The following is a 24,886-nucleotide window of genomic DNA, read 5'->3' on the forward strand; positions in this document are numbered from 1 at the left end:
TTGACCACTCCCCATATAGCTAAGAGCTCAGCGTGCAAGGTTGCACCCCCAGGAAGCTGACATGTGTGATAGCCATTGTGTTGGGGTGCAGATGTGCTAACCCAGGCCTTGCTTGCTATGTAGTTTGTGATTGCAGCGTCCGTGTAGATGTCATTGGTGTGCACACATTGCCAGGAGTCTTGCAGAGCAGACTTGCAATACCTCATATGGAGCTGTGCAGCTTTTTCACAAGGGAGATCCAACATTCAGCATCTACTACACGGAGACATTAGAACACTAGGAAGTGCAATACAAACTAACCCTGAAACACAGAAAGCCATTGCGACATATGGCAGACAAAGTGGCCTGTTTCGAGTAGTGTAGAAGGGGTCGATCAGCCCATGTGATCACATGAGCGGCGGAACTGAACATGCACCTGAGCCTGCATAAAGCGGAAGATCCCAGACTGAGATGAAGAAGTGTTTCAGCCAAGAGTCTGGGTACCCACATTCCCTTCCCTCCTAATCCCCATCAGCGGCCTAGAGCCGTCCCCTTTCTTGAAATAAAGGCTTTATTCATTCATTCATATAGTTTTGTCGCAGCGCCGATGTGCCGATGCGCCGACCACGATGAAGTCATCCAAGGCGAGAGCACTGGGGTGTTGGAAAAATAAAGTAGTTGGTTCTTGCATTTCAACGTCGCAGCATCGTTTTCCTGCTCCACCATAGTGGTGACTCCGGACCATGGAAGACAACGTTCCAGGAGTTTCTACCAGGCCACTACCAAGCACCGACTCAACCGAGTCCCCGACCCCGTTAATGAATCGCTACGCAGTACGACTACCTCCATTCTGGCCATACCATCTGGACTTTTGGTTTATTCATGTAGAGGGCCGTTTTCGAGACTCTAACGTCCCTTCACTGCAAACAAAGCACGGCTACCTACTCATCGCCCTGCCCAATGACTTTGCCGTCGAAGTGTGAGACAACTGCGCCACCAAGCCAGACGCCGTACGACATGCTGAAGAAGAGCTTCGGTGTACTGCAGCATATAGCCCATTTGCGAAACTTCAATACCACTGCCTGCTGAGTTCATCTGCCAGAGGCCTAACCAGGAAACCAAGCTGGATACTCCTCCTTATCTGAAACGTCTGCAAGACATTTCCAAAGCAATCCGTCCAGTGGCGCCACTGTACAAATCAACGCACAAGCCGTTCCTCTTTAAGGACTCACAAGCCACCACTCACGTTTTTTTTTTTTTTTGCGGACAGATGCAGTTCACAAGTCTCAGCAACCGCCATACACCGGCCCACACTTTGTGATTGAGCGGCAAGACAAACACTTCACGATTCACGTGGGTGCCAGAGAAGAGAAAATGTCACTAGACAAGCGCGAGCCCGCTTTCGTGCACACCTCCGCAGACGGCACCATCCTTCCTGTTTTGACCATCCACCCCGCAGCCTGTACGAAGACATGTAGAGCGAAAAGAAAGCGTGTGCACTGGTCTTCTCATCAAGACTGCGTCTATACTACGGGTCGCCGTGTGGCAGCATCAATGTGCCGAGGCAGCGAGCGCTGGGGCGTAGGAAAAATAAAGTAGTTGGCTCTTGCATTTCAACGGGGCAGCATATTTTTTCCTCCTCCGCCAGTTTCTTATAAGTTATGGGGCAATTTATGTTGACAGAAATCTTGCATGACAGACTAAAATTTAGCCAGTCATCTCGTTCATTTGTACCGCATGATTGGTAGCCAGTCGTCCGAGCTCGATATGCGTGGGTCCCTCCCGTGCGTTTCACTATCATTGAACCATTTAACGCACCTGGCGATATTGCGTCGGACGAAAGCCAAGATAATGCAGTTGATGCAGCTTGAGTCTTGTAAATACGCAAGACTGCCGTCTTTTAAACAACAACACTAACAACAATAACAACAAAAAGCAGTCCATTATTGGAGACAAATCGTACCAAGCGTCTGCCTTTACGTTTATCTTCGAATTTCCACAGAATGAATTGCATGTGTTGGAATCCAAGATTACAACGCACGGGCAAGAAGATGATAAAAGCGCGGCTCATAATTCAGTGGGATCCCATAGACTTCATGGAAATAACTAGGAGGCAACAACAGTCATAGTAAGCCTCTTCGTTTACTGCGAACGCCAGTTATGAGCTAGAGAATGAGCCGGACGTGTCCGTTCGTCCGGCCGTATGCAAGAATTTGCAAGGGTTCTAAGAAAACATAAAAAAATTGCCGTTAGTGCGAGGAATCAGTGCAGCACTTATTCTGCTTCAAGCTTAGCGTTTCGCTCACGTCCGCCTTCTACTACGATGAGTCGTTATAAGCTATAGGAATGCACCTGAGCGGGTCCGTGTTCCGACTGTGCGGATACGCCCTTGCTGCACCGTTGAAAAAAAGACTTCGGCCCGGTAGGTGTAAGACCCCAGATGAGGATAAATAAAAAGATATATATTCATATTCTGATATCATCCTCCACGTCAGAAAATGCCCAGAATTAGCAAAATAATAGCGTTTAAATTCTTTTGTGCAGATCTGTGCAAAAAAAAGAACATGGTGTTTTACTAGCCAAATCCACGATTTGATTATGAGGCACGCCGTAGTGTGGGACTCGGGAATTTTGGACCACTTGGGGGTTCCTTAACGTGCACCTAAGCCTAAGTACACGGGTCTTTTCGACCCCATCGAAATGCGGGCGCCATGGCCGGGATTCGATTCCGCCACCTCGTGTTTAGCAGCCCAACACCATAGCCACTAAGCAACCACTGCGGGTCCGATTTGTGCAATGTGAAGCGAATAGGGCGGTCGGAATACAGCGAATGATCTTGCGCGGCTCTAGAAAAGAATTACAACGGATATCAATATTGACTCGGAAAATGAACGGATAGTGTGTAGAAAGATCGTGCTGATGTGGGAGGCTGTAGGTGGTAGAGGGGTACAGTGAAAGTAGAGCAGTACTCCAGGTGGGCAGTGGCGGGTGCGCAAGTGAAACCATGTGGGATATGTGTGTCATCGCGTGTGGTTACAAGACAACACCGGGCCGCCTGCAATAGTATGTTCTCAAGATCAAGTGGAAGTCTAAACGCACTGAGAAATTGGGACCTAATACCTACTGTTCTCTGTAATTGAGTTAAGCCAATCAGAGACTCAGTATTCTGCTAGTTTCTTTTTAATCGTAAAGCATATGTAGTAATTATCGTCACGAGGTAGCATCGGCTAAAGAACGCATATGAGGTTACCGTGAAGAAACGCGAGAATTTTTACGTTCGTAGCATTGGTTGATAAGACAAAATGTCTCGTAGCCTCGTAGCCAGATTTAGGTCCGAGTTCTCCACTCGCAGATGGCGATCGGATGCCAATTGGCATGGCACAAAAGGCGTAAGTAGGCACTGCGTGATCTGACTCCTCGGGATAAATTGCTGCTTCTCGACTTTCCTCGGGAAAACATGGTTCCTGGTGAGCCATTCTTCTATTCAAAGGTTGCTAGCAACAGTAGAAATGAGTACAGTGCTTGCAAACATGTCCTTATTAATAACGCTGTATGTAAACGCATTAAAAACACACGCATAGCATTTATTAAAGGCCTTAATGTTGACACAATTTGGCGGTCTGCAATTCGCATCCCACCAAAAGGAGGAGCGTGCTACGTATAAAGCTGCATGACGGGTCGTGCACCCGGAAGCCGAGGCTTTTCTTGTGCATAGGCAGATTTCGCAGCTTCCTTTGCCCATCAGCTTCGTCCTTGTAGCGCTTGAAAGTAAATTAATACAACTGGAAATGTACATGACAAGAGCAGGAAGTAGAAATTTTAACGGTGGCGATGACAACAGCTGTCGTCATCAACGTCAAGTCGTCGTCGTTATCATGCCATCGCCGGGCCGCCTCCTATGTGTTCGTTTTCACGCTTGCCATTGGGCGAAGAGAAAGAAAACTGCCGCTGGCACTGCTGACACTGCAGGCAATCCAGGCCCCAGACAATAGGCTTATAATATAACACGGCGTTTTGACCCACCAAACAGTGCTCATCAGTGCACCTCTTTACTGCGTAATCAAAAAACACATCACCACCATATTACCGCGCACATATATATATATATATATATATATATATATATATATATATATATATATATATATATATATATATATATATATATATATATATATATATATATAACCACTGATATTTTTTCACTGCATTTTATAGAAGCCTACAAAATTCACTTGTATTATACCACTGCCGTTCAATTACCCTCCCAGACATACATCACCTGGACGGAAAGCCAAAGTAATTCGTTCAATAAACACACTAATTACGCCAATTTCCTTCTTCGTTGCAAACTTTACGGCACATGCTTACAATGAAAAGTTGAAGGGCATTGTCATCAAAGTCTATTTGCGCATCTCTGCACTACAATATGGCCATGTAGGCCGACATGGCTGTTGTCAAGTTATTCGCTCAATTCACCTCCTTAGGCACACTAGACCGCGAAGCGCGGGTCGCGGTCGAGCCATCCCTGTGACGTGGTATTGTGGCGTAACAGGAACCTTGGCCATTTCGCGCGGAAAAGCGGCCCGCTTCTCCCCTGCTTTCTAAGCGCCTGTGCCTTGAATCGCAAGCGGCGTAAAGTGCTAATCGACACCAGCTCTTGCGAAGAGGAGCGCTTTGCATTACACCACCATTCTACGTTACAGAGGAGTTGGACGGAGAGCCGCACTGCGTGGTCCCGCGTGCGTGATCAAGGTAGTTGAACTTTTATGACGATTTCCTTCAATTTTTCAAATAAGTATGTGCCGTAAAGTATGTAATAATTAAGTGAATTGATGTAGTCAGTTTAATTAGTGAATAGATGTTGCTCGCTTTTACTGGCAAATGGTTTGTTCGCGTGCAGTTATATCTACTGTGAGGTAATGCAGCGGCTTCACCAATTGCACGGCGTCCGGCGCGCGTGATTCGTGTATGCCTTTAATTTTATGGAAGAGGCTGACATCTCAGCATTGGTCTTCTTTAGGTGTTTCCACCAATGTTCTCAACTTCAAATTGGAATTCAAAAGAGCGCATTTAGGCTGGTGTGCTGCCGCTTAAAAAGTTACGGGCCAATGACAGGAGTATGACTGGGCTATCTTTATTCAACCGCCGCGATGGAAGCATCACTGGCGCAAATGGTGCGGTGCCAATCCCTGCGTCGTTCCCTTGCCATTTTTTTTAAGTGACAGCACACTAGTTAAATTCACCGTTAATTCATACGCGGCATGTTTGAGAGTACTCCAATCGCGGCGCGCAAGCAGACGTGTCTCATGTGGCAAGTTTCTGTTTTTGCTTTTTTCATATTTCAATGGTTTTGCGTTGAACGCCGAAAAAATTATTACGTAACAAGTCAAAATTACTGCCACATTAGATATTTCCCAGAACGCTCTACAACTTTCTCAGGTTCTCTAAGTTTTGCTCTTAAGTTATTGCTTGCGAGGTTGCTTAATTGTTCTCGACTATAATTATGCTATTAAGCAGAACATAAGAAATAGTGACGCTTGCTCCATGCAATAGCTAACAACGTGCGTGTGGTCGCGTCCTCCAAGGCGGCTTCGGCAAGCTTGAAACATGAGCTAAAGTGGGCCTATCTTCTCATACAGCTCTCACACGCGAGTTCTTCGCTAGAGATCATTCCCGCCATTCCTGACGCTGGACATGTTTATTACAGGGAAGGCGACCGGCCAATGGCAAAGAGCACTTACGAACGAAAAGATTTGTGGATTTAGCCCCTATAGTTATTAGTGGTAGAATTCCCACAGCCCTTCGGAAGTATAGATATAAGCTGTTTGCCATTGACAGGCTGTCTTCACTAATATTATGTTCAACATTGCGACTGACTGACAGCTTCTCCTATGAATGCTTCTAACGTAAGAGCATTTTTGTGACAACGGCAGCAGGACGCACGCACAACGGAGCGATTATATTGCAATTCCTTTCTGCGCTAGCTTCGTCAGGGAACCAGCCAGCGCTCATCTTACGCTTTCGTTATCACCATGATCAGCCGGCCGTGAGTGGCAAATGACAAGAAAGGCAGAGAATCGAGCGAAAGGGATCATTACATTATACATACCCTCCGGGAAACATCCTCTTTCTGTAGTCGCTGACGAATCCAAATGCAGCGTTGTATATAATTTCCTCCGAATGAAGAAACTTTCTATGTGCTTAGCCAAGAAAATTGAGAACCAATATAGTTCAGGATTGCAGCGTTCCTTTACTAGAGCTATTGGTCGTATACTCTTATACAGGTTGAAACTTGCGCACGCGTTGTCAGTTAGTACGTTGGGTGAACCTCGATTATTTTGCGGTCCGTCCTTTTTGCCACTGCTTGCTAGGATTTTTTTTTTGCGGCATAGTTGAAACTAGGGATTGTCGAGGCATAATAACAGGTGCGAATATTGAAATAAGAAAGCAAGTGGGGTTCACCACCCCGCGGAAGAGCTACGAACTCGACATCGGCTTCCAACCAATTCCAGCCGTCTTTCGGGGCCGTAATGCGCCGCCAAGCACCTCCTCGTGCGTCCGACGCATTTGGCGCCGCGCCACAGCGCCCCAAGCGCTGTCGCCGCCGTCCGCGGCGGTAATTGGCGCTCGAGTGGCGCGTCAGACCGCGAGGCGCCCTCGTTTAAGCGCCGTTCTCGATCTCGTGCGGCCGGAGGCAAAAAAAAAAGAAAAAAAAAGAAAACGATGCGTTAGGTTGGGAGCCCATCGAGCCAAAACCTAATCCTGTTTGAGCCACGGGGAAAGCGAAAAGCGCGCTTCGGACGGAAATCGGGGTTCCGGCAAGCAGCGCGCACGAGAGAAGAAATCACGAATGTCACGACGACGCCACTCACCGAGCTGAAAGCCATTCACGGCCAGTGGCGGAACAATGCAGAGGAGGGCCAACAGTAGGGATCGCTGGGGCGCCGGGGCACCAGCGGGATCGTGGCGGCTTCCTTTCATGATGTCTCTCTGTGCGCGCAGTGGAGCCCCGCGGATTGAGCCAGTTCCTCTGCTGTCAAGTGAACGGCGCTTCGAGGGCCAGCGAGAGTCGTCCTCTTATCAGATCGCTGCTGCGAACTGCGAAGCGGAACCCGTCGCCTGCGCGATAGGAGATGCTCCCACTGCTTGGAGTGTCTCTCTGCATGGGTCCCCTTCTACGTTTTTTTTGGTGTTGTTATTACGCCTTGCTTCGCCATCCCCTTCGGAGGCGCGATTCTGCGTAGATGTGCCAACGGCAGGGTGTCGTCGCCCGGCGTCAGGAAACTCGTTTAAACGCGAGATGTCGTTGGCCCCAAGCACCACACTCACACGCACACAAACACACACGCGCGCGCACACACATGCACAGGCATACACGCACACATACACAGACACATACACGCACAAAAAATAGACACGCTCCCATGCACACACACACACATTCATACGCGCACACATGTATACGCACACGCAGCACATAGACACGTACGCACACGCAGAACATACACACGTACGCACGCACACACTCCACAAACACACACTGACTACATACACGCGTGCATACACACACATGCAGACATCACACAAGTGCGCGATTATCTCATGTCCCAACTTTTTATGCAACGGAACAAGTTGGTTTTCTTGTCTGATGGATTACATTATGCGACGAAAATACAGAAAAATGCGTGTAAAATGGCTGTTTTGTATGGTACGCAAAATACGAAATAAAATGCTTCTTGTCGACGGAAAGACAGAGAGAGAAGCAAAGGCAGGCGTGTTAATTTTGCTACGGTCTATCGCGGATAAATCAAGGGAGTCGTTAGGCATATAAGATCCTCTGGGCTGGACTTCTCCTGCATAAAGCGACCTCGCCGCCTACAGAATTATCTGACCGGACTATCTGGGTTGCTGATTGTCAGAAGTTCAAATACTCGTTGTTTTTTTTTTTTGTAATCTGACAGTGGTAAGCTCGATTTCACCCCCAGTACGCTACAACTTCAGGCTTGGAGTGACGCCTGCCACCGGCAAAACATGCCGAGGGCCAGTGGGGCTATAGCAATGCAGGTGCAACCAAATTATGAAGGCCCACTAAGCTTCAACAAAAGACACTGTAAGGTCGCTCTGATTGTTCGGGTTCTTAAGTCTCACGAATCGGCCTCGTGCTTTGTGTATAGAGAGGGGGTTCACTTCCCCCCATGTCAGCGGGGCGACAGTTGCCGTGTTATGCGTGGTCACAGGCAACGCGCGGGTTTGGGTGACGTGTCGCGGCAGGTGCCAGGCGGGCGTGTGCCGATTCCTGGGAGTCAGTATTGTGCGCACGATGTTGGCAGTCCGCCGACGGGTCACACAGACCAGCCTTGAAACGAACCGCTGTACAAAAGGTATTGTGAGCCTGGCGCCCGAGTCCCTGACTAATTGGAGGCGCCGCCGAGGTTAAGAAGGACTTAGCAACTCTGACTCCGTGCTGCATGCAGTGAGCATGGACCTAATCCTCTACGCCTCCGGAAGGTAATCGCCAGCATTGTTGTTGGGTGCGACTGCCTGCGTGGTGTCTAAGACCAGCTTACCGTGCACGCTGTAGGAATGCGGTGCGCACGTAAAGAGTGCATTCGCACGACGGCGTCTTGGAAACACGCACTCAAAGAACTTTGTCTTGTAGACAATAAATTTGAAGGACAAGGAGGGTCATCCGTCTCCCAGACGGCCAAACTTTGAGTACAGCGGCACTTCGTGGTGCCGGTGCCCCTGCTTCCGAGACAGGTGCAGCCTAGACGCCGTTGGCATTTGAAACGGTCTAGCGATAACTTGTTCGGGCCTGGCGTGTTTTGCTGAGCCGGTCACTCACTACGGAGAAATGAGAGGGCAACGGAGTTTTGGCGAAGAAGGAAAAGAGCTTTGTTTTCCAATATGTTTATTTTTAAGAGTAAGCCCATCCCTGTGGGTGGTGGCTTAACAAACGGTTGACTCTGATTGGCAACTGAACCTGTGGGACGGGCCAACGGCCCTACCGCCTTTTTTTCTTTGTATATTTGGGCTATAAAAATCGGGACGACATGCTGTCCCTCAGACTTGGCTGAGATCAGGATTGCTGATAGACCAGTGAGCCTCCGTACTATGTACGTTAAAACGAGTCTGGGCTCTAACAGTCCTTGAGACAGTAGAAGAGTGAGACTTTGTTTCTCAATTGTTCAAGTTTGTAATGTATTTGTTTTACCTGCCATGTATATAGAAAAGTTTGCCTATAAATATTTCTTGTACATCTGACCTCATCGTTTCCTGCCTGCGTTTGATCATCAACTGCCGATCATCGTCCGATAAGCTTCAAGTTCCAACGGTGAAGCGAGGACGGAGAACGAACGAAACTTTACTGGCGCAGCACGACAGGATCGGCAAGCCCCACAACGAGCAACGAGCAGCGAGCCAGGCGCAAGGAATCAGAGGCCCACCAGCGAATTCCGCAAGGGTTGCAGTTCATCTGGACAAGGACGTCAGGCGGCGCCCCCAGCAGCAACGGGTGAGCGGGATTCCTTGCGTTTTGTCTAGGTTGGCATGGCTGTTGTTCAGTGAGGTTAATGGTGTTCACGCGCAGAACAGCAAATGCGAGTGAGTGTAACGTAAACATTGATACGGCATCTGAACAAAGAGAGGGTCAGAGACGGCAGGAACTACAACGCATCGGGGAGACCGAGTCTGAGGCGTCGCATACTGAAATGGATAGTGAGACGCAAGGCGCTTCGCAGGCTCCGAGCACGACAGATCCAGAGGCCATGGCGGTGAGACGCCTGGAGCTGGAGTTGGAAAAGGTGCGCCTACAGCTAGAGTGCGAGCGCATTGCTCTACGGAGAGTGGAGCTCGAGCAGTCGAGCAGGCCGCCTTCGGTGTCGGAAGGAAGCGATCGGCGCGGTGCCATCACGGATGGAATAGCACAATGTGTTAAAGTGCTTAAGGCATACCGGTTGCCGTGTGACGCTGACGTTCCGATATGGTTTGATGAGGTCGAAAAGTTGTTTGCATCTTTTCGAGTACCAGAACACAGCCGGGTACATTTGATCATGCCGGCGCTGGCCGAGCGGGTTCGTTATTTGTTGCGTGGCCTCAATGACGAGGAATGTACAGATTATGATACTGTAAAGAAGGCGGTATTAGATGAACTTAAGCTCACGCCAGCTAAATACTTGGAGAGGTTTGAAAAGGTTTCTAAACGAAAGGAGGAAACTTGGGCTCAGTTCGCGTCCCGCGCTAGAACCTATTTGGCCTATTACCTTCAGTCTCGCACTGCAAACACCAAAGAAGCTATGACGGAGCTTATGGTCGCTGACCGTATGAAAGCTAGTCTAAGCTCAGAAGCCCTAGAATATGTTCTTTTGCGGGAAGGCGAAGATTGGTTTAAGCCAGTGGAGGTGGCGAAAGTGCTCGAGACTTTCGAGCAAGCTAAAGGGAAAGGACGAGCAACTAAGCTAGCCTCAACAACCTCATTGCCGCAGCACGCAAAACTAGCTGGCCCGCTGAGGACAAATTTAAGATGCCACGTGTGTCATATACAGGGCCACCTAGCCAGAGACTGCCCAAAAGCTTCAGATAAAGAACCGCAGGGGAAGCCACCGACTGTGCAAAAACAAAGGGTACAGAAGGTTGCTGTTGTAAGTAAAGAACCTCCACCAGAGCAAGAAAGGGTGCTAAGCGCTAGAGTACAAGTCGTAGCTCAAAACGCTAGTTCAGGGAGGTCAAAGCTGGATCTTATCCCTATCATGTGCGGGGATATAGCAACGGAAGCTGTGTTAGACACAGGTAGTGAGATAACGGTCGTCCGTAAAAGTATGTTGCCCGTCGTTTTACAGGAGTCATCAGGAACAGTAAGACTCGAGTCGGCATTCGGAAAGACCATTCGAGCTAACCTAGCTACGCTGCCCGTAGGCATGCATCGCCCGGGGGCTGTGATACAACCGCAGAGGATCGATCTGGTGTGCGCGGTTACCGACGAACTTGCAAACGGGGTTGACTGCCTGCTGTCAAAGGAAGATTGGGAACTACTACGGGCGCAGGAAAAAGAGGAGTTTGGAGAGGAAAATATTCCGCGGTCAGGGGTCCGATCAGTCGAAATGGTCGATAACACTGAGCCGGACTGCTGTCTAAGTTGCGAAGAAACGACAGATGAAATCCCTAAATTGCAAGGGAATAGTTTGATGCAGGATGTCAATGGGGTGCCCAGTCAGCGGGAGCTAGAACTAACCGAGAGTGTAGCTGAGTTGACAGGCACCGAGTGCCAGAGCAAATATGCTCTAGTTTACGATAGGAGGGCACGGACAAAAGAATTTAATGTCGGGGACCAAGTACTCCTCTTTGACACAGGTTGGGCACTCAAGAAATTTGACTACTGGCTTTTCGGAGCAGTGGTGAATGGTGTCTCTGATCATAACCCATTGTCATATTTGACAACCAGCACCCCCCAGGGGGCCAAGTTAGCAAGATGGGCGCTTTCACTACAGCGCTATAATGTAACGGTGCGTCACCGGAAAGGAACATGTAACGCCAATGCTGATGCATTGTCAAGGCTCTCGAATCGTTCATGGGAGCCAATCGAGTAAAGAGCAGAAACGAAAGGATAGACAGAAACAGCCATGCCAGCTGGGACAGGCGTGAATGTTCCCGTTCACCCGAAGGATGTGTGCGTGGGACAGTTCAGCCTTGGTGGAACTTTCTGTGGCTGTTGTCGTCTATATGTGTGAGGGTTATAAGACTATGGACATACTATGTATATAACCTGCATATGTTACTTTACTGCTGTTGTGCCGTGCAGTGCGTTGGAGTGTTCCTGTACATACATGAGTGTTTCTTTTGCATGCTCACTGTCATGAATGGGTTGAGCTTTCGCCCTTTTTTTTTGTCGCTGAGAGAAAATTGTTTTTTATCTGTGGTCCTTTCAGTTAATTTTCCTGTTCCTTACGGACTCCGCAGCACCCGTGTTGGGCAGCGTATGTCGATTTTCTTTGACGACGGAACCTTCAGAGCCTAAATCTTATGATACAGCGCCCTTTGGCTCTTGTAGTATAGCTGGGAACATTGTAAGCCCAGTATACTCTTTAGGAGGGACGTGTAAGGTCGCTCTGATTGTTCGGGTTCTTAAGTCTCACGAATCGGCCTCGTGCTTTGTGTATAGAGAGGGGGTTCACTTCCCCCCATGTCAGCGGGGCGACAGTTGCCGTGTTATGCGTGGTCACAGGCAACGCGCGGGTTTGGGTGACGTGTCGCGGCAGGTGCCAGGCGGGCGTGTGCCGATTCCTGGGAGTCAGTATTGTGCGCACGATGTTGGCAGTCCGCCGACGGGTCACACAGACCAGCCTTGAAACGAACCGCTGTACAAAAGGTATTGTGAGCCTGGCGCCCGAGTCCCTGACTAATTGGAGGCGCCGCCGAGGTTAAGAAGGACTTAGCAACTCTGACTCCGTGCTGCATGCAGTGAGCATGGACCTAATCCTCTACGCCTCCGGAAGGTAATCGCCAGCATTGTTGTTGGGTGCGACTGCCTGCGTGGTGTCTAAGACCAGCTTACCGTGCACGCTGTAGGAATGCGGTGCGCACGTAAAGAGTGCATTCGCACGACGGCGTCTTGGAAACACGCACTCAAAGAACTTTGTCTTGTAGACAATAAATTTGAAGGACAAGGAGGGTCATCCGTCTCCCAGACGGCCAAACTTTGAGTACAGCGGCACTTCGTGGTGCCGGTGCCCCTGCTTCCGAGACAGGTGCAGCCTAGACGCCGTTGGCATTTGAAACGGTCTAGCGATAACTTGTTCGGGCCTGGCGTGTTTTGCTGAGCCGGTCACTCACTACGGAGAAATGAGAGGGCAACGGAGTTTTGGCGAAGAAGGAAAAGAGCTTTGTTTTCCAATATGTTTATTTTTAAGAGTAAGCCCATCCCTGTGGGTGGTGGCTTAACAAACGGTTGACTCTGATTGGCAACTGAACCTGTGGGACGGGCCAACGGCCCTACCGCCTTTTTTTCTTTGTATATTTGGGCTATAAAAATCGGGACGACATGCTGTCCCTCAGACTTGGCTGAGATCAGGATTGCTGATAGACCAGTGAGCCTCCGTACTATGTACGTTAAAACGAGTCTGGGCTCTAACAGTCCTTGAGACAGTAGAAGAGTGAGACTTTGTTTCTCAATTGTTCAAGTTTGTAATGTATTTGTTTTACCTGCCATGTATATAGAAAAGTTTGCCTATAAATATTTCTTGTACATCTGACCTCATCGTTTCCTGCCTGCGTTTGATCATCAACTGCCGATCATCGTCCGATAAGCTTCAAGTTCCAACGGTGAAGCGAGGACGGAGAACGAACGAAACTTTACTGACACTATCTCACCAGAACAGGAATTGGCCTCCTTGGTGCAGTATTCGGCCACTAACTCCCTCATGAAGGATGCCAACATCATACTAATCCACAAAAAGGGAGACGTTAAAGCATAGAAAAATTGTATACCCGTTAGCTTACTTCCAGTATTGTATAAAATATTCACCAAGATAATTTCCAATAGAATAAGAGCAACACTTGACTTCAGTAAAGGCTTCAGGAAGGAATACTCTACAATGGACCACATCCATGTCATCAATCACGTAATCGAGAAATCTGCAGAGTACAATCAGCCTCTCTATATGGCTTTCATAGATCACGAAAGCATTTGGTTCAGTAGAGATACCAGTTTTCACAGAGGCATTACGTAATCAAGGCGTACAGGAGGCTTACGCGAAGATGTTGGAAAATATCTACAAATATTTCACAGCTACTTTAATTGATTCTACACAAGAAAAGTAGAAATATACCTACAAAGAAAGGGGTTAGGCAGGGAGACACAATATCTACAAAGCTATTCACTCTATGCTTGGAAGAAGTATTCAATCTACTAAACTTGGAAGGCTTAGGAGTGAGGATCAGCGGCGAATATCTCAGCAACATTCGGTTTGCAGGTGACATTGTTCTGTTCAGCAACACTGGGGACGGCTTACAACAAATGATTGAGGGCCTTAACAGAGACAGTGTAAGAGTGGGGTTGAAGCTCAATATGCATAAAACAAAGATAATGATCAATAGCCGGGCAAGGGAACAAGAGTTCAGGATCGCCAGTGAGCCTCTAGAGCCTGTGAAGGAGTACGTTTACCTAGGTCAATTACTCGCAGGGGATCCTGATCAGGAGAAGGAAATTTACAGAAGAATAAAAATGGTTTGGAGCGCATACGGCAGACATTGTCAGATCCTGACTGGAAGCTTACCATTATCATTGAAAAGAAAGGCGTACAATCAATGCAGTATACCGGTGCTAAGACATGGGAGAGAAACTTGGAGACTTACAAAGAAGCAAGAAAACAAGTTAAGGACCGCGCAAAGAGTGATGGAATGAGGAATGTCAGCAGTGAAGTGAAGAGATAGGAAGATAATGGTGGGGATCAGAGAGCAAACGGGATAAGCAGACATTCCGATTGACATTAAGAGAAAAAAATGGTACTGACCAAGCCTTGTAATGCGTAGTTTAGATAAACGGCGGACCATTAGGGTTACAGAATTGGTGTCCAGAGAAGGGAAGCGCAGTCGAGGACGAGAGAAGAATAGGAGGCAATTGGGAAATTCGCAGGCCAAGTTGCAATCGGTTGGCGCAGGACGGAGGCAATTGTAGATCGCAGGGAGATCGCCTTCGTCCCGCTGTGGACATAAAATAGGCTGATTGTAACAATGGTGGTGATGATGATTTTCACATGCAGAGGGGAGATTGGAGTGAGATAGAGAAAATATAGAGAGAGAAAGTTCAAATTATGCGTGTGCGCTGGACGGTTCCCCTCGCTTTCACAGATGGACACTCAACTATTAAGGTATGGTAGGAGAGCTACCATGGTCTTCTGGGCTGATGAGCTGTGAGGACACGCTCCCAGGACCTTTGCTTCGGTAAAATACTGATCACCCTATTGTGTTTCTTTCTTTTACTTCTCTTGCTCATCTTTAATACATCTCTCAATTGTTATTGTTAACCGAGGGTCCCGTTGCAGTCTTTGACTTTGGGACCCTCTCATCTGTATATAGTCTCTTGACTATTCATTGTATTTAAAGAATAATAAACTGAAACTGAAACTGAAAGCCCTCTACTCAAGGTGTGCTGGAGAGTGTGACACTATTCGTGGAACCGGGTACAGTGCCAGAGGAGGTGACTGATAGTTTCCTCCCATCTGCACTCAGCGCACATACGTGAGTCAGTCATTCTAATACGATAGCAGAACTACTTGGTGAATGCTACTCCGACCCAGAGCCGACAAATCACTGGGGAGCCACTTCGTGATAGATTTGGTGATAAATGCAATTGCAGTGACTAATTGAGTCAGTGCAAGTGATGGTAGGAGTTCTACTGGTTATTCCAATCAGCCAATGTGATAATACGCGCAAGATGGAGAAGCGTATTTGCAGAATCTGGTTTTGATAATTGTATAATATCTGTCGGCACTCCGGCGTGGCAACACCGGACAGCGTCATCGGCAAGGTGGCTACCAACGATGCCACAATGTCCCGACTTCTTCTGAAAGATTATATCGTTTTCACTGTCAGCAGCAAAATGACAAATTCAATTGATTTGGGAAAACCATCAGTTCGTAAATTAGACGGTGAAAACTTAGCACGCATTGAAGGACGGCTTTTGAGGAGCGGAATGTTGTTCATTCGCAAGGTAGTTCTTTTCCAAGATATTCCTGAGCGGCGGCGAGTTCGTATATCTTGGATGTCATGATATGTGAAGTACTTGACGATGACCGATCGATGTCGTACAACAAAAGCGCCTGTGCAAATTGCCGTGTCCGCGTAAACATGGAATCTGTGATCGTACAGGAAGTATGTAGGAGTGTTCGTTTGGTCTTCTTGATATTGCTCGATTGGACGGTGTCTGGTGTCATTACTGAAACCACTACTCGGGATAGGCCATGAATCAGGCAGTATTAGGGAAAAAAAGAAGATAACTAAAAAAGAAATTTTGTGAATAAAAAAGATATGAATGGGATGATAAACCCATACATTAAGATTGTCATAATAAAGGAACGCAATTTTCTAAAACCTCGTAATTTCAATTTAAAGTATATATTAAAGATATGTTAATAATGTTGTTAGTCATCATGAGAAAAATGTACATTGTGAAAATTCACGTGGTAGCTTGTTTGTTTCACTTAAAAATTAAATATGGCGTCACATACGTTTCTGTCGCAGCAACCTATAGTGCCGATGCCTCAAGGGATTGTATCACAGGAACCCTTAAGCGAAGCCCCGGACGAAGGGGACCTTCCTGTAACTGTAAACCTACCGCAATCTAGGAAAAAAATGAAAACCGCTCAGAGCACCAGCTAATTCACATTTTTCTTTCTCTGTTCATCACGTTCCACTACATCTACAGCCGTGGTGTACGGTATCTGGGGCCGAACTCGGAAAACCTTTCGTCGTAAGTGTTCTTGGCCACCGGCGGGCTGCTTTTGTCAATAATATGCCCAGCACCAAGAATGACGGAAGTTTTCTTTTAAGCTTCAAGATTTTCATCTTCATGTGCAGTTTGAGACGCGCGTTTTCCGGTAGGCAGAACACATCTAATTTTTACGTCTCATAAACTGTGTTAGGATGCTTCGACGAGTGAGGGGGGAGTGGGGGGGAGAAGGAGGCGCAGGGATGTAGGAGGGGTTTGCTTGGCGTTTTGTTCAGAGTTAAAACTCAGAGCGGGAGAATCTAGGCAACAAGAAAAAGCGTGTCTGGCAGGTCGCATCATGGAGCCTCGTATTATATGTTTGCTTTTGGTTTCGTTTTCACGCGTGAGCATATATGCCGCCGCTTGAAAGATTCGCGGTGCGGGTGTATGAAGATCGGCTATAGAAGCTGGCATAGCGCCAAGAATGAGGTCAGTGACGCAGCTGTTACGGCGCATGATGAATGACCTAGATAAGAACAAGCGAGCGGTAGCTGCAGATGACGTCGTTGGCACAGGTGGCAGTGGTGCCAACACGCATAGGTAACGCGGCGCAGAGCGGATGGTTTCAGCGCCCGACATAACTGGCCGCTCGGAGAGGCATGTAATCAGTTCTGCATCGGCGCTTCGAAAGAACAGTCATGCTTTACCACTGTGAAGTAATATGGAAGGAGCGGGTCGCTGAGCTAGGGCTTAGATGCAACGGAAGTGCCGACTACAACAACCTGAGTCTAGCGATACCGAAATTGTTGCTAAACACCAAGCCCGGGCCGAACATGCTCGGCAGTACACTCGGTGTAGACGTGCTCAGGAGACCCCCTAAGAGCTTGCAGCTCGACTAGCTTCACGTCCTACCCCGTACCGTGCCCAAGTCAACGCGGAGTTGGCGGATCATCGAGAACAAACAATAAGATATTGATTACATAAACAATGACGGCAGAAATGAGAGAAAGTACGCTCGGTGAAACACGGGTTCACTTCGTAGAACGAGGGTCGCTCTTTCTCGGAAAACTTTGCGCCATCGCACGCCCCAAGGCACGCTGGCTTCTCTGTGGAGACAAGCAGCACATAGAGCAGAAACGCCTTGAGCTTTCGAAGACTTGTGACCTTCAAGCGTATAGGAAGCACGTGTACGGTAGCCTGGTCCCTGAGCGCCCGCTGTCGGCGCACCACACTGCTTCCTCGGATTGCTCCGTCGGAATCGGGTTCGCGCTTACGTGTTATTACAAAACTGCTTTTCTGTTTCACCTGTTTACCCACATACCAGGCGCGCTCGCTCGTTCCCTCCGTCATTTAATGTTGCCCGCAAAAAAGTATATATAATTGGGACCATTAGAATGTGCATTCATTCGCGCTACCAATAAAGTAAGGAAAGAAGACCCCAATAAAGTCAGTGGTGCTCAAAGCCGGCCCTGTCTTTAACGTTCACCTTTTGCGATGTTCTGTATTTTTGTCAGTGATGTTTAATTCCATTTCGTTCCGTTCGTAGACAAAAGAAACAGGGGCGGAATTCACTAAGCTGCGCTGTTCGTATGCATTTTCTTAGCAAAAATGTTCTTATCCGCTAATATAAACGTGCAACTCAAGTAGCAACGCATTTCTCTTAAAGAGTTGTATGAGAGCGAGGAGAAAGCAGAACTCGCATTAAAAGACAAGAAACGAAAGTAGCACGGTCAACCGATAGCATTATCGTACATCATGCATCTGTATAGTTGAGGTTACATGCTTAGGATAAATCACTACACACCCCTCTTCGACAGCTTCCTTTTCAGGGCGTCTCCTACAGCGCCGACATGCGCCACCTCACTCGCCCGTTCACCGCACCACCACCAAAAGAATGGCAGTGGAAGTGCCATGGATTCTTCATACATTTCTGCGAGACATAGGACTGATTGGGCGCATGACAGCATATTTGGCGCTGAAAAGGACGCTCAGCGGAGCAACTGCCGGCCAAGTCGGCAAGGCTAACACCGGCTATATCAACATCACCACCAACACCATCTTACAAAGCGACTAAATGTCTTTATTTCGATACTAATTACGGAAATGAAAAAAAACCTTAATAATATATAGTTCATATGTCCTCAAGGCAAGGTGACCAGCACCCGTACATTCACGGGTATGGTATGTGATTGCGCTGCACAAAGTTGCAGGTGTGGTACTATTGCCGCGCATAGGCTCAATATCAGCTCCCTCGGTAGCCGGTTCGTCGAGCGCCAACCGACGACGAAATTCGCGCTCTCTTCGCATAGGATCGCGGTCGAGTACACGAAGAGCTATGAAAGCAGCCCTAAAAAAGAAATGCAGAAAGAAGCCGTCGCTACCGACACTCTCAAATTATGACAGAAAACTTAACTCCGTAACATCCGCACGTGCAAGTTTTGGTGTCTATCACAGCTGATAAAACACCATGATGTCTCGCACCAAGTCAAGAGTTTGTTTTGCAGGTTGAGGTGGCCGCATTCCGACAAAGGTGAAATGCACAGAGGCACGTACACTTCAATTTTGGAGACCGGTAATAAATCATAGGTTCATGACGTCAGGGCCTGGAGCCCCTAACTACGAGTACGTTCTTTGTCATAGCCCAAGTGGCACCTCATAGAAGTCAAGAGTAGTGAGTTTACATCACCACATTTATCCGCGTCAACGTTTCCAGCAATTTACCAGCCTCATTAGAACACATGTGTTCAAGTGCACGTCACAATATTACACCGCACCGTACACGAAGCACCTAATGGTTCAACAGTCTGGCTGGTTTCGGATTAGATCGGTTCATTTCTGCGATCTTGCACATTGTTCGGAGTAGTCACTGTGCATTTAGTACGATGACAAGGAAGGGGGTGCTGGTATCCAAGCGGCGACGCACACCATTCTGTAAACATGCGATTGCGGACTGTGGCTCAAGAGCAGCAGTGCGTTAAAATTACGGACGAATTTTGGATGTTGTACAACGTCAATAGCCTATCTTTATGTTCACTGCAGGGCGAAGACATCTCCCTGCGTTCTCTAATTACCGCTTACCTGTGCTAGATGACTCCAAGTGGTGCCTGCAAATTTACTTATTTTATTACCCCACCTAATTTTCTTCCGTTCTCGACAGCGCTTCCCTTCCCCTAGCACCCACTCTGTATTTCTAACGGACCATCAAGTCGCCATGAAGTTCAAAGTGTCCCACATAACGACCTCTACGGTAACCACGGTGCCGCCCTACGTGCAGCTGTTAATTACATCGCACAAGCAAAACCTCGAAGGTGGGTCGCTTTTTGTGGCTCAAAGGCAACCCTTCAGAGTCTGCATTCAGCCTTACGACTCAATACGCATGAACAACTGGTGTTCGAGACTACAGATGTTCTCCTTCAAGCCCTGATAAAAGGACATGACATCATCTTGCAGTGGTTTCCGGGACACTGTGGCATTGTCGGTAATGACCTTGCTCAAGATCCCGCCGGTCAGCCCATAAAGAAATGCTGACACGAATTCCTATGTCTTTATCAAGAACAGACGCTGTGCGGGGTCTTCGTTTACTTGTTCAAGCCAAGACTGAAACTTCGTGGAACATCTCGATTTTCTCGAACTGTCATCTCTACTGACTGGGTCCAACTTGTTGTAATCTTTTTTGCAACCTTTATGTTTTTGTAATCTTTATGACATCGAAGTCGACGTTCTTCGGAGTTTGTACGCCGATTAGACAGCAGACCATTTTCAGAGAAAAAAATTCTTTGACGATGGCCCCACGTGTCACAAGCTTACAAAGCGACACGGGCATTGCTACGATTCATGAAATCGACTGGCCTCAATGACCGACTGTAGGCGTGAAGTGATGGATAACCGCACGTATTCACACTGATAACACCCTTCTTCGCGTCCCCTCCTTTCTTTCTTTTCATCCCTTACAGCCATTCCCCCGTGTAGGGTAGGAAACCGGACGTGTGTCTGTTTGACTTCCCTATCTCTCCTTCCTTCTTTTTCTTACTCCTAATGGACCACGGATTATTTCTCCTACGAATTATGTCACCTGCCCAGCTCCAATTTTTCCTTTTAATTTCGTGTACGACTACCCACGTTTGCTCTCCGATCCCCACCGCTCTCCTCCAGCCTCTTAACGTTAGGCCTTGCATTTTTCGTTCGACCGCTTATTTGAGCGGTCCTCAACTTGTTCTCAACTTTCATTGCTAACCTCCAAGTTTCTACTCCATATGATAGTACTGGAAGAGTTGAATTATTGTAGACTGTTGTTTTCAACGACCGCGGTGAGCTCCTGGTCGAGATTTGGTAATGATAGCAGTATGCACTCCGACCCATTTTCATTCTTCAGTAAATTTCCTTCTCATGACCAGGGTTCCCTGTAAATAATTGACCAGATAAACGTAATAATGCACACCCTATAGAGGCTGACAACCGATCAAAAATTGTTTCCTTGACAGCGTACGAAACATTATCTTTGTCTTCTGCATAGTATTCTTCAACCTACTTTTACATTTTTTCGGTCAAGGTCCTCAATCAATTGTCTCAATGAGTCCCCAGCGTTGTTGAACAGGAAAATGCTATCGGCAAGCTGAAAGTTACAGAGGTATTCGCCGTTGATCGTCGCTCCTAATGCTTCCCAGTGTAACAGCTTGAATATTTCTTTTAAGCATGTAGTGAATATCTTTGTAGAGACTGTCTCCTTGCATGACTACTTTCTTGATGAGTATTTTTCGACTTTTTTTGTAGATCACTAAAACATGTGAAGCCGCAACTGTCACTGAGGCAAAATCGAAGCCAGAGGAGCTGTGGATACGTGCGCTGTGGCTGAACGCAAATATGCCAATATGAAGTATATCATATATATGAAAAATTTCAAATGTCAAAAATAATTTTTAAGTTGTCCGTTGAATGCTGCAATCACCACGGCCTTTATGTGAAGTTCATTCCGTTTTTCAGTACAATTCATATGATATGCAACTTCACCGCTAATTACATGCAAATGTCTTAGCTTTGTTCAAGCACGCTGAACTAAGTGATCGAACTGTGCGCCGCCGGGAGAGCACACAAGGCAGTATAATTCGAGCGACGAAAACGCTGATCTTGTTGACACGACGTGTTTCAGTAACCGCGCTTAGCGTCGTGCACGTTTCCCAACGTTCACTTCATGATACCACGCCACTGTGGCAGGCCTTTTCATCTGTCATGTTGACCTGACTACTACGCAGCAGTAGCGGAACGATGTAAGACTGCCACCGCCTGGAAGAAAATTCTTGCGCAGCACTCACAAACGCCTATGAAGGGCTCTTTGAGAGCAAATGAGAGAAGGAAACTATAGAAAAGACATCGCACGAAGCGACTGAAACGCGTAAGGGATGTCATTTTGCCCCGCACTGATGTCAGCCTAGGGTTTAGAATAAGCATCGCCAGCTACTCATAAAACGACGATTGCTGTCGCCTTCTGTCGCTTTCCTTGACCACCTGGTCTTCCCATGGCCCATAGTCTCTCAGTGGCTTTGCGCATGCAAAGGATAAACGTAGTGGCGTCCTTATGAGTGTTATTCTGCGTGCTTATTTTACCAAAAACGAAGTTTTTCCAGTGATACACGTCATTGTGGTTATATATATATATATATATATATATATATATATATGCGTGTTTCTGGGTGCGTGTGTGCGTGCGTGTGTGTGTGTGTGTGTGTGTGTGTGTGCGTGTGTGTATGTGTGGACTCGCGACGATTCTGCGCTTCGTTCGTGAGGTGTATTTTATTTCGAGCAGTCAACGTGATTTTCGTATCAATGGTAACACGTGATTGAATTGTGCATTTCATTTATTTAATGTGTGATCGTATTGCCGTCCCGCTTCATATCATAGACAGGATTGTCATACGTCGTACGCATGCGTTCGTTCACACCGTATACGCCACAGAATGAGCAAAACCGTGGGCACAGACACTACGTCGCTTCAACTTGGTGCTAAATTGAAGCGACGGGCAATTTAATAAAAAGTTGAGGCTAACAACAAGGAAGACGACAGCTAATTGTACAACAGCAACAAGCTTTGACAATTAGAAATGCTAAGACATATTTTTGTTGTTTCATCTCGCATGAATAATTATAGCCTCAAAAGTGTCGGGAACAATAATCACCCGCAGCCCTATGAGCGAGAGAAAGCTCAAAATAGAAAAAAGTAGAGGAAAAAAAAAGAAGCGTTCACAACACATCAGTGACAAACTTAACGGTTGTCAGGGATGGACACTACACTCTGAAAAACGTTTACACCCTTTAGGGTGTATATATCTGGCACACACCGATAATCGTCATCTGCCTTTCTTGCGTTTCCTTTCTTGAAAATGCTGCGCTCGTTAATTTCCTGTCGGGAAGGCTCTGTCGTGCTGATAACGCGCATGCTGTTTGTTACTGCGAAGTACCGGGCTCGCAGCGTTAAAGAGAGGAAATACGGACAAGACAGATGACATTTATTGTTGTGTGGCAAGATACGACTCAAAGGGTGTAAACTTTTCTTAAGAGCGTACACTTCTATTTGCTACCACCCAATACACACTCTAAGGAAATTTTACACCCTTTGGAGTGTATATTTGCCACACAACGATAATCTTCATCTGCCTTGCTTGCGTCTCCTTTCTTGAAAACGCCGCGTCCAGTCCTTCCCTGTCGGGAATGATATGTCATGCTGATAACGCCCGTGCCGTTCGTTACTGGCAAGTACCGGGCTCGCCGCGTTAGAGAAAGGAAATGCGGACAAGACAGATGACGATTATCGTTGTGTGGCAAATATACACCCCAAAGGGTGCAACTGTTCTTAGAGTGTAGATTGTCATGACCAGTATGAAAAGTCAGGCAATCACGCGCATAAACACCGCCCATCAGACATTAGGCAGAAGTTCGTGGCCCCGCATTAATGTTAGTGCCTTCAACAGGAGCGCATGCTCAATAAAATTATACGCGAAAACTGCTCAATGCAGTTTGAGATCACAAATTAGAGCACGTCCCAAAAAAATATAAGCACGTTCCATCCTCGGCTATCCGAGAATGGCGCTTATCGTAAGAGTTTCTTCTTACATTGGCAGCTGCGACGACAGTTTAGGTTTCTATGAATCGGCTTACGCTTACTATTGGCTCAAGTATACTGAAGTTCGCACCTGCATTACCATTACATACACGCCTTTTTTTTACTACAGCGCTCGTCTTTGCAGCGGCGGGCAGCGCAAGCTTGCTGATGTGATGAACATGTTTTTAGCTTAGCGAATACGCTTTCTTCATAAGATTTTTATTACGCCAATATTTGTTCGTAGGTTCGCTCAGTGAATTCCGCCCCATGGGCCGAATCGAGAAAGCTTTTTTTTCCCCGGATCATTTCGTGATTGGCCAGCAACCATCGATAATAACACATTAACCGCTGCAATCGGCCGGTGCCACTTACTGCTCTAGCATGTGAAGCCGCTTCCTGAATTGCATAGGAACCAAATTACAAAGCATAAGAGCGGTCACATAGAACAATCTACCATTGGTCAGCCACGTTTCCTAATAAAATTCTTTGCCCTCAGGACTCGTCAGTGCCCGCCGTTCTAGCGCCCTGCTCGAGCGTGAGAGCTGCGCTGGATAATATGCGATGTGACACCGCTTTCGCGAAGGTTTTTCCTTAATAAGAAATTGTTTGGTAGACGACCGGCTGCCTTTTCTAGTAAAGTGTTCACTATTGTGATTAGCCGAAGTCTCTCCCTACGAAACGCCGTAGTTACGAACAACTTTGTGAGTATTATCCTCCATCTTTTTATGCGAGATTTTGAAAACGCACGGTGACCTAGATTATGCAACTGCCGTCTGACCTATCATTCGTCTTGTCAGCAACAAAAGCGTACAACTTCGAGAGGAACCCAAGGAACCTGTGTGGTGGGCGCACGACACGAGGCTAAATCAGAGCGAGTGTCGCGTTTAAACAGTTTTTATTCTTCGCGCCGGGCGGAGCACGTGGGGAACCATTAATCCCACTTACGAGCAAGGGTACTTCTTCTCGGCACTTGCCTCAGGTTTCTTCCTGCGCGTGGGCCTCACGCTCCTGTGAGTGCAGGCGCAGGGCAGTCGGTGGTTGTGGTGGGCGTTTTTCCTCGATCCTTTGCCGACAGCGTAGGCGGGCTCCTCAGACGTGCGCCCAGCCTCCTTCTTCACTCGACGCGCGAGCGATGCGCTGTACGGCGTCCGCCTGCGGAAGCACGCAAGGCGCGGACTGCCTCCAAAGAGCCTTCCGAAGTCGCGCTGTTAGATGGGAAAGCTGCGGCGATATGGGAAGCGTGCGGCGATATTGCTCAGAGCTTGCGCAGATGAGTTTTGTGTCTTTTCTTTCTTTCGCCTCAGTGCTCCCTTCAGTTGATAGTCGACGTTCGTGTTGTCAACTTCTCTTGTGTCCTGTGTACACGCCTAACCTTTTCTCGCATAATG

The 24,886-nt window shown here is 47.5% G+C and overlaps 1 protein-coding gene across 3 annotated transcripts in view; it reads right to left on the minus strand.

The window, feature by feature from the left end:
- Positions 1-7,075, minus strand: part of LOC135911344 (uncharacterized protein CG3556) — a 110,381-nt gene extending 103,306 nt beyond the window's left edge. The window contains exon 1 of one of the 3 annotated variants that reach the window (XM_065443583.1): positions 6,855-7,073. In XM_065443583.1, the coding sequence (XP_065299655.1) occupies positions 6,855-6,963 (109 nt within the window). In that variant the 5' untranslated portion in view covers positions 6,964-7,073. Of the gene's footprint in view, positions 1-6,854 lie in introns of all 3 variants that reach the window. The other 2 variants (XM_065443578.2, XM_065443591.2) reach the window with 2 other exon arrangements.
- Between the last annotated feature and the right edge of the window lie 17,811 nt (positions 7,076-24,886).

This window comes from Dermacentor albipictus, chromosome 1, assembly GCF_038994185.2.
Source record: "Dermacentor albipictus isolate Rhodes 1998 colony chromosome 1, USDA_Dalb.pri_finalv2, whole genome shotgun sequence".
NCBI classification, from domain to species: domain Eukaryota; kingdom Metazoa; phylum Arthropoda; class Arachnida; order Ixodida; family Ixodidae; genus Dermacentor; species Dermacentor albipictus.